General features: G+C 45.6%; 1 protein-coding gene across 1 annotated transcript in view; it reads left to right on the top strand.

Annotated features, from left to right (window-relative positions):
- The first annotated feature begins 2423 nt into the window (after positions 1-2423).
- The window catches only part of ZNF462 (zinc finger protein 462), a 49451-nt gene continuing 41919 nt past the window's right edge, over positions 2424-9955 (top strand). The window contains 3 exon segments of the mRNA XM_009334310.1: positions 2424-2666; positions 3272-8759; positions 9620-9785. Coding sequence (XP_009332585.1) covers positions 2447-2666; positions 3272-8759; positions 9620-9785 — 5874 coding nt within the window. The 5' untranslated portion in view covers positions 2424-2446.

Genomic DNA, 9955 nt, shown 5'->3' with positions numbered 1-9955 from the left:
GTGTGTGTGTGTGTGTGTGTGTGTGTGTGTGTGTGTGTGTGTGTGTGTGTGTGTGTGTGTGTGTGTGTGTGTGTGTGTGCGCCAAGCAGGAGGGCTCCCCAGGGACAGGGCAGGCTGGAGGCCCCCCCCCTGCCTCCCCCTCCTCCCCCTCCCCTCCTCCTGTGATGCTGAGCTGTGTGTTGCCTCTGCCTGTAGGACAGCTTGGACCAGTGTCTTGTGATGCTGTAATGCTGTTTCTGGAACGAACCATCACATTTGTCATCCATGGGACAGGGGAACCAACCCTAGGAGATGCGGGAGATCTGCTCAGGGAGGGAAGGTGCTGCTTGGGCAGTGCAGGGGGACAACAGCGACATGACTTGGGGGGCAAGTCATGCAGGAGAAGGGGAGATATGTTCTGGGGATGCTGGCTTTTCAAGCATCACCCAAGGAGGAGGAGGAAAAAAGGGAAAAAAAAGAAAAAGCCTGGTGTGCTTGAGATGAAGCTGAGATAAGTGAGGCCATGTTGTGCACAGGCGAGAAGCTCTGAGCCTCTGAGTGCAGGAGTTGTCTGAGCTAAAATGGCTGCTCCCAAAGCTCAGAGGACTAGGGCAGCTTAGTGAGTCTTAAAGCTTCAGTGACGCAGGGGCTCATATCTCTTGAAAGTGTGATAAACACATTCAGCAGAGCTGTGGCTTGTTTGGCTGAGATGAAAGGACTAAGCTTGGGGGATGGGTAGTGAAAACTGGATGATCTGCTTTTCTGTGAAGTGCTCTAAATGCAGGAGTCGTCTGCTCCATGGAAAAATTTGTTTTCAGGTCTAATGGACTGTGCTAAAGGAGACGTGGGGTGGGGCTTCACTCACTGCTGTAATTTGATCCAGAGCAGATAGCAACCTCTTCCACACAATTTGGTCTGGTGCTTGCACATAAAAGCTTGAGTATCTCGATTATTGTAACTTTGTTAGCTGAAAAGAAGCTGGTGCAGCGTTCATTTTCTTTATTGGTGGTGGGAGGGAGTGGGGGGGGAGAAAGGATACAGTGCAGCCTGCAAAGTAATGTAGGTAAATATGTGAAGAGCCTCTGTGCTCAAACTGTCCAGAATTTGACTTGGTAGAAGTTTATTTTAGCAGGCTATCAGAAGAAGCATTCTTTTGTATAAAATCCTGATGCAGTGCCCTCTCTGGTTTCTGTGCCCTAATGTTTTGGAGCTTTCTTCTTGCTGTGGAAGTAGCTTCATGCTCTACAATACAATAAGCTCTACGTACAATAAACACATGGAATTTTCAGTGCTTTGGGCTGCCGTCATGCCTTGGACCTCTGAAACACCCGGTTTATCCTTTACCAGCGCAGCACATGGAAGCTTAAAGAAGTAATTCCTGTATTAACATAGGAAGGTTGCTCTTGTGCCTAAGTACTGCACAGGGTAGGAGGGTCTAAGGCTGTTGTCTTGCTTGTGCTTTGTGTCTTCTCTCCTTCGTGGCGGTGCAGAAACGTACAACTCTGTTGCAGGACTGGTCGCAAGCTGAATCACCATACTTCATGTTACCATATCTTATGTTGCTGTGTACTTCAAGGTATGCAGGGCTTTTGGATAAATCAAGGAAGTCATGAGGTCTCTTGAGTCCTTGTAACTCCTGTTTCCATTGTAATTTTGCAGTATTCCTATTCCCGTTGCTGTCCCTCTCTTCCTCCAGCCCTCTTCGTCCCCCGGAGTGCTAACGCACAAAGGTCATGTCCCCAGAATAGACTAAAATGAAACTGTAAACATTTTGACAAAGAATGGAGATGCCCTTACAAAGCTTGGTGGAAGTAGGGCAGAGCAAAGCATTCTACCTTGGGTTCATGTAGCTGCATCTCATCTTGCAGTTATGCCTACGTTTTCCACCAACATCAGGACTGATAGGATGTTGAGAAGAAAAGCAAGTTTCTTCCTATGAAGGCTTTTGATCTATGGTAGTGAAACAGGCAGGACTTGGCAACTTCCAGGAAGGTTACAGTAGGTCTCATAAAGGTAGAAGCCACTGTCTTCTGATTGTAAATTTCAGTGCATGATTGGGAGTAATGTACTGTTTTTCTAGCATATGGGTTGTGGTCTTTGAACAAGACAAACTTCTGAACAGCCCTATCCTGTGTAATGGAAAAGCCAAGAGGACAAAGTCGATTGAATCATTAGTAACTTGTCAGAAAGCTGAGTGTTTGTAGTGTTGAGTCAGCAAGTTGTGAGCTACCTAGGTAGGACTTTATGTGAATCTGAATTGATGCCTCTTAATATGGTAAGCAAAGGTTGAGTTTTACGCCACAGTATTTGCAGAATCTCTGGAAATGATGGAGTCATCATAAGCTTGGTATTATCTATTTTCAGGATTTGTTGCAATGGCATTGCTGTAAAACACATCTCTTTCTTCTTCTCTCCTTCCCCTGTTTTTCTTGCAGAATTTTCTAATGTAAAAGATCATCCCTGAACCATGGAGGTGCTGCAGTGTGATGGCTGTGATTTTCGAGCTCCATCTTATGAAGACCTAAAAGCTCACATTCAGGATGTTCACACTGCTTTTCTGCAGCCAACTGATGTCTCTGAGGAAAGTCCTAGCCAGCCAAGGTCTGGTTCCATGAATGCTAGCAACCAGACTGAGGTTGAATTTTCTTCTGTAAAGGATGAATTTACAATTGCAGATGAAATAGCAGGTAAATCTCAACTCTAAGATTGATCTCAACTCTAAAATCTCAACTCTAACCCCCTATTTTACATGTGGCTTATTTCAGTGTGTTTTAGTTTCTACTTCTAATGTGATTTAAAAAACTCGCATTATCTTTATTGCTGTGTCAGCAAAGCAGATGTCTAGCTTCAGCCATATTGGTTCTGACCATGGCTTTTTCTGTAAATACAAACATTTTTTGGATTCTTTAATTCCCAGATGCTTTTCATGTATTTCTTCATATTGCTTTTTGGTTTTCAGATTGTCATGGTTGTTCTTTGCTACCACGAACCACCTCAAAATTTTCAACTTTATTAGTGTACTAGCTTTCTTTTTTCCCCAAGAAGATTATTCTGGAAATCATCTATCCCAAACTGTAGACAACAGTCATATATATGTAGACACTATGCGTAATGGTCATTTTGTTGACCGTTGCCAGATATGTAGATCTCACCATAAGTAAGTGAGGGAATCCTGGTGTGATTATTATCTATTCAGGCTGTGGTTGCATTCTTATGCATAGAGGGTGGGTGGAGAAAAAGCCTCTTTATTTGATTTTATTTATTTACATATACGCCTTAATTCTTATTTTAGGGCAAAATGCAACAAGTCAGATGGGGACTGGAAGTTACTATAGCCAGAGCCAGACTTTCTATGGTCAGCACATGGCTCCAAATCCTAAACCAACCAACAAGTTTTTCCAGTGCAAGTTCTGTGTGCGTTACTTCCGTTCCAAAAACCTCCTCATAGAGCACACACGCAAGGTTCACGGAGCACAGGCTGGGGGGAGCTCAGTGGGGCCAGCAACTGCTAGTTCCCTAAGTTACAACATCATGATGCATGAAGGGTTTGGCAAAGTTTTCAGTTGCCAGTTCTGCACCTACAAGTCACCGAGGCGCGCAAGGATTATTAAGCACCAGAAAATGTATCACAAAAACAACCTGAAAGAGAGTTCAACTCCTCCTGCTGCTGCTGCTGCTATGTCTGAATCAACATCTGCTTCAGTGCCAGTGCAGGAACCCTGCAAGGAGCTGCCTGCAGAGGTGGTGGAGCGGAGCATTTTGGAATCCATGGTCAAGCCCCTGACAAAGTCTAGGGGCAACTTTTGCTGTGAATGGTGCAGCTACCAGACACCCCGAAGGGAGCGCTGGTGTGACCACATGATGAAGAAGCACCGAAGCATGGTAAAAATACTGTCAAGCCTGAGGCAGCAGCAAGATGGAACCAGTGCACCTGATGTACAGAGTAAGAGTGCCCAGAATGCCTCTCCAAACTCTAACTATATCTCCATGAATACAACAGGACGTGAGATGTCGAATGCTAATGTCTCAAACTTCAGGAGCTCTATGGGCAATTCCCTTATCAGGCCCAACTCTTCTACATCTTCCAAGTTTTCTTCTGTGTCTTACCCTCAAATGAAGCCTAAGTCACCTCACAACTCGAGCATGGTTAATTTGTCTGACAGATCCCGCTATGGAATTGCTGATATGACAAATTCTTCTGCTGACCTGGAAACAAGCAGTATGCTAAATGACTCCAGCTCAGATGAAGAGCTAAATGAAATGGACAGCGAGAATGGCTTGAACTCCATGGATCACCAGACCTCAGGAATGTCTGCAGAGCAACTGATGGGATCTGATGGCAACAAACTGTTGGAAACAAAGGGGATTCCCTTTAGAAGGTATATGAACAGGTTCCAGTGTCCTTTTTGCCCTTTCCTGACAATGCACCGCCGAAGCATTTCCCGTCACATTGAGAACATCCACCTGTCTGGCAAGACAGCTGTGTACAAGTGTGATGAATGCCCTTTCACCTGCAAGAGTTCATTAAAGCTTGGTGCCCACAAGCAGTGTCACACAGGAGCAACATCAGACTGGGACACTATGAACTCTCAGACTGAAAGCATCGCCTCTTCTTTGAACGACAGCACAGTGTCTTATGAGACTGGAAATATAAATGGCAGGAAGTCAGCTGGGATGTTGGAACCAGTGCAGCCACAGCAGCAACAGCAACAACAGCAGTCACCCCAGCCCCATTCACAACATCCATACAAGTGCACAATGTGCAACTATTCCACCACAACTTTGAAAGGCCTCAGAGTTCATCAGCAGCACAAGCATTCATTTTGTGACAACTTGCCAAAATACGATGGACCGCCATCAAACACGCCACAAGAGAGCGAAGCAGATGCTCACGCCTCTGCCAGCACAGTGAAGAAGAGCCAGACCTCCATCCTTGGGCTCTCATCTAAAAATAACTTTGTTGCGAAGGCCCCTCGGAAGGTGTCAAATGACTTCCCTTTAGATCTGTCTCCAGTGAAAAAGAGAACTAGAATTGATGAAATAGCGAGCAACCTGCAGAGCAAAATTAACCAAAACAAACAGCAGGAAGATGCTGTGATTAACGTAGAGGATGATGAGGAAGAGGAGGAGGACAATGAGGTGGAGATAGAAGTGGAGTTAGACAGAGAAGAAGAGCAAACAGAACCAATGATAGAAGTTTCCAGTTCTTACGCGCCCCAACAAATGTGGGGCAGAGAGGCTAATGATTCCCAGAAGGAGACAAACTTTAGAAGCATGCAGCATGACTACAGTTCCACCAATGGAGCAGAGATAGAGCTCACTTTATCTGAAGATGAGGAAGACTATTATTCTTCTGTCAGCATGAAGGACCATCAGAGCCCTAATGCCTCTGTTCTGGGGAGCCAGTCAAACATGTATGGTACCGATCAGAACAATGAGAATTCAGAGTTTAGTGACTCTGGCAGGCTTTACTATTGTAAACACTGTGATTTCAGCAACAAATCTGCCAGGAGTGTTAGTACCCACTACCAGCGAATGCATCCCTATATTAAATTCAGCTTTAGGTATATCCTGGATCCCAATGATCACAGCGCAGTATACCGGTGTCTTGAGTGCTACATTGACTACACAAACTTTGAAGACCTGCAGCAGCATTATGGAGAGCATCACCCTGAAGCTATGAATGTGCTGAACTTTGATCATTCTGATCTGATCTACCGCTGCCGCTTCTGCTCTTATACAAGCCCGAATGTTAGAAGCCTGATGCCGCATTACCAAAGAATGCATCCCACAGTGAAAATTAACAATGCAATGATATTTTCAAGCTATGTTGTTGAGCAGCAAGAAGGGCTGAACACAGAGTCTCAGACACTGAGAGAGATCTTGAATTCTGCTCCAAAAACTATGGCAACCTCCACCCCCGTGGCTCGCGGGGCTGGTGTGCCAGCTGGTTTTAACAAAAGTGCCGCCAAGAGTTTTAGTCCTGAATGTGAAAATCAGAAGGAACCTTCAGTCAATACTGTGGTTGTTTATGACTGTGATGTGTGTTCATTTGCAAGCCCTAACATGCATTCAGTTCTGGTGCATTACCAGAAAAAGCACCCTGAAGAAAAAGCATCATATTTCAGAATTCAGAAGACCATGCGTGTAGTCTCTGTTGATAGGGGTTCTGCCCTGGCTCAGATGTCTTTTGAGTTGGGGACGCCCGTCTCCCCAAAATTGTCCAACTTGGCTTCTCAAGCTCCACCTCCCCCACCCCCACCCCCAGACCTCGCTACTGAACTCTACTATTGCAAACACTGTTCATACAGCAACCGCTCAGTTGTGGGAGTGCTTGTCCACTACCAGAAAAGGCACCCAGAGATAAAGGTCACTGCCAAATATATCAGACAGGCACCCCCCACCGCAGCGATGATGAGGGCTGGTGAGTTGCCACCTGGTATTCAGAGGCCACCAGTGTCAATGCAGCAGTTGAGCCGGGGTGGATCTGAGACCTCTCTGAATCCTCCCGAGAATGAAATGTTCTTCTGCCAACACTGTGATTATGGAAATCGCACCGTGAAAGGTGTGCTCATTCATTATCAAAAGAAGCATCGTGACTTCAAAGCTAACGCAGATGTGATTAGGCAGCATACAGCCACCATTAGAAGCCTTTGTGATCGCAGCCAGAAGAAATCGACTGGCAGCATGCCTGCTCACACTTCCAGCACTGAAAGGGACAAGTCAAAGCTGAGAGCCCTCAAATGCAGGCAGTGTAGCTACACATCACCTTACTTCTATGCGTTGAGGAAGCATATTAAGAAAGACCACCCGAATCTGAAGGCCACAGTCACATCCATTCTGAGATGGGCATTTTTGGATGGCTTGATAGAAGCTGGTTATCACTGTGAATGGTGCATTTATTCACACACAGAGCCAAGTGGTTTGCTTGTGCATTATCAAAGGAGACATCCCGAGCATTATGTTGACTATACATATATGGCAACTAAACTCTGGGCAGGTCCTGATCCTTCCCCTCCTGCCCTAGTGATGCCAACAGAGATAAAGACCTATAAATGCAGAGACTGCATTTTTGAAGCATCTTCCATTTGGGATATTACTAATCACTACCAAGCATTTCACCCTTGGGCCATGAATGGAGATGAATCTGTGTTGTTAGATATCATTAAGGAGAAAGATGCTGCTGAGAAATTGATCCCACAGCCCGATGAACCTGGGGCCAGGATGGATTCTGAAGACCAGATAACATCACAGATGGATCAGGATGCAGAGTGTGCAGAGGATCCCAGCCTTTCCCAGGAAAAAAGTGTCCAGTTGGCTTCTGCAAACCCTGCCATCTCTTCCACTCCATATCAGTGTACAGTTTGCCAGTCTGAGTACAACAACTTGCATGGCCTCCTGACACATTATGGCAAAAAGCATCCTGGCATGAAAGTGAAAGCTGCGGACTTTGCTCAGGATATAGATATTAACCCAGGGGCTGTATATAAGTGCAGACATTGCCCATACATTAATACACGTATTCATGGCGTTCTCACACACTACCAGAAACGGCACCCATCAATAAAGGTCACTGCTGAAGACTTTGTGCATGATGTGGAGCAGTCGAATGATATTGCTCAGAATGATGTGGAAGAGACAAGTAGGATTTTCAAGCAAGGCTATGGTGCTTATCGGTGCAAACTGTGCCCTTACACCCATGGAACACTTGAGAAGCTGAAAATTCACTATGAGAAATACCACAATCAACCTGAATTTGATGTTTTTGCCCAGTCACCACCAAAGGTGTCTGCCTCAGTGGAGCCAGACATGGTGACTGAAATCAAGGCCTCCCCAGAAATTGCTGCTGAGGATGTTGGAGAAGTCTCTATGCCAGCACCTCATTTCTCCAGTTCTCATTTAGTGTCTCACACAGTTTTCCGTTGTCAGCTCTGCAAATACTTCTGTTCCACCCGGAAGGGGATAGCTAGGCACTACCGCATCAAACATAACAACGTCCGGGCACAGCCAGAGGGCAAGAACAACCTCTTCAAATGCGCTTTGTGTTCGTACACCAACCCTATCCGCAAAGGGCTTGCGGCACACTACCAGAAAAGACATGACATTGATGCTTACTACACTCACTGCTTAGCAGCCTCCAGGACGGTAAGCGACAAACCCAATAAAGTGATCATTCCATCTCCTCCCAAGGATGACACTCCTCAGTTAAGTGAGGAATTGAGGAGGGCTGTAGAGAAGAAGAAATGCTCGCTTTGTTCCTTCCAGTCCTTCAGCAAAAAGGGTATTGTGTCCCACTACATGAAGCGTCACCCTGGTGTTTTCCCTAAGAAGCAGCATGCGAGCAAGCTGGGGGGTTACTTCACTGCCGTGTATGCTGATGAGCATGAAAAGCCAACTGCAGCCGAGGAGAGGAATGACTTTGAAAAGCCTGAGGTGGAGACTGAGGCTCAGGAAATTGAGTGGCTTCCCTTCAGGTGCATAAAATGTTTCAAGCTGTCCTTCAGCACAGCAGAGCTGCTGTGCATGCATTACACCGACCACCACAGCAAGGATTTGAAGAGGGACTTTACCATACTGGGAAGCGGCACCCGCTCTCAGAACCCTGTCTACCAGTGCAAGCACTGTGATACGAAATTGCATAGCACGGCAGAGCTGACCGCACACTTGAATGGCCACAATGAGGAATTCCAGAAGCGTGCCAAACGTCAGGAGAGGAGGAAGCAGCTTTTGAGCAAGCAGAAATATGCAGATGGTGCTTTTGCAGATTTCAAACAAGAAAGGAAAAGGATTTGTTCTTTCCCTGCTCCCTGCCAGGGAGCCCACTAATGCCCACTTGCATGTTTTCTTTGACAGCCAAATGACCACAGGCTAATGAATGATTCAGCGTGCCAGTGAGCTCCATAAGTCAATTACACATTCTGCTTTAATTTCCTCATCCATCCTCCACATCTCCCTAGGTTCTGTAGGAAGCCCTGCTCCTTCCTACTGCTTCCTTCAGTATTTCCTTTCCTTCCTCCCACCCTTCTGGAAGGCCATCTGTATCTGACAGTTACTTGTTCTTTTGTGGCAAGGCTGCCATGTATTTTGTTGCAGATTCTTTACAAAATGTCCCATCCCCCTCTTCAGCGTACCTCTGAATAACACATCAGTTTCCTTCACAACCTTCTCTCTCTCTCAGTACTTTCTCTGATTAAGCACTCAATATTAACATGACATGAGTCTATCTGGTGACTGAAGCTTTGGGCAAGTGCTTCATAAGCAGAAGACCAAATTGTGCTCCTTTTCTTGCCCACTTACCCCCTTCCTTCTGCTTCAGTTTGAAATGTACTTCCTGTGGAAAAGCTTCGCACAGCTGTTGGGGAAGTTGTGGTGTCATGGAAGAGTGCAGTTTCAGGCCAAACTGAATGGTCCTCTAGAGGACCACTGCTATGCAGAAACTGAAGGTTTCTCCTGCACAGATGTCTTATCCACTTATTCTGGAGGCATTAATAGACGTCAACAAAAATTGACCTTGCAGTTCTGCAAAACAAGACATGTATATATCAAGCATAATTTCCCTTCAGGTGTAAAATCTGGTCTGTGTTCCTAAAAATGAGATAACAAAGCCTAGTTCAGTGATTTATGCTTGTGTACTCAAACAGGCTTTTGGACACTTGGAAGATGTTTCAAAACTTAAAGAGAGGAAGGTGGTTGGCTACAAATGCAAATTTTGCGTGGAAGTCCATCCAACACTTCGAGCCATCTGTAATCACCTCCGCAAGCATGTCCAGTATGGGAATGTCTCTTCTGTGTCAGCTACAGTAAAGGTAAGAATTTTAAAAAGGTGACTGAAGGTGACTGCACCTTCTTGCATTGTTTTAAAATAAAGGACTCATTGAAAACCTATGGAGGGCTCTTGTGAAGTTGAATGGGTTTTGAACTGGGTATTCCAGTTCAGCATGATATTTTAATCTAACACTAAGTTTCTGAAGTGCAT

The sequence above is a fragment of the Pygoscelis adeliae genome, unplaced genomic scaffold (genome assembly GCF_000699105.1).
Source record: "Pygoscelis adeliae isolate BGI_AS28 unplaced genomic scaffold, ASM69910v1 Scaffold311, whole genome shotgun sequence".
NCBI classification, from domain to species: Eukaryota; Metazoa; Chordata; class Aves; order Sphenisciformes; family Spheniscidae; genus Pygoscelis; species Pygoscelis adeliae.
The sequence above is the reverse complement of the archived record's forward strand: the minus strand, read 5'-3'. Positions and strand labels throughout refer to the sequence as shown.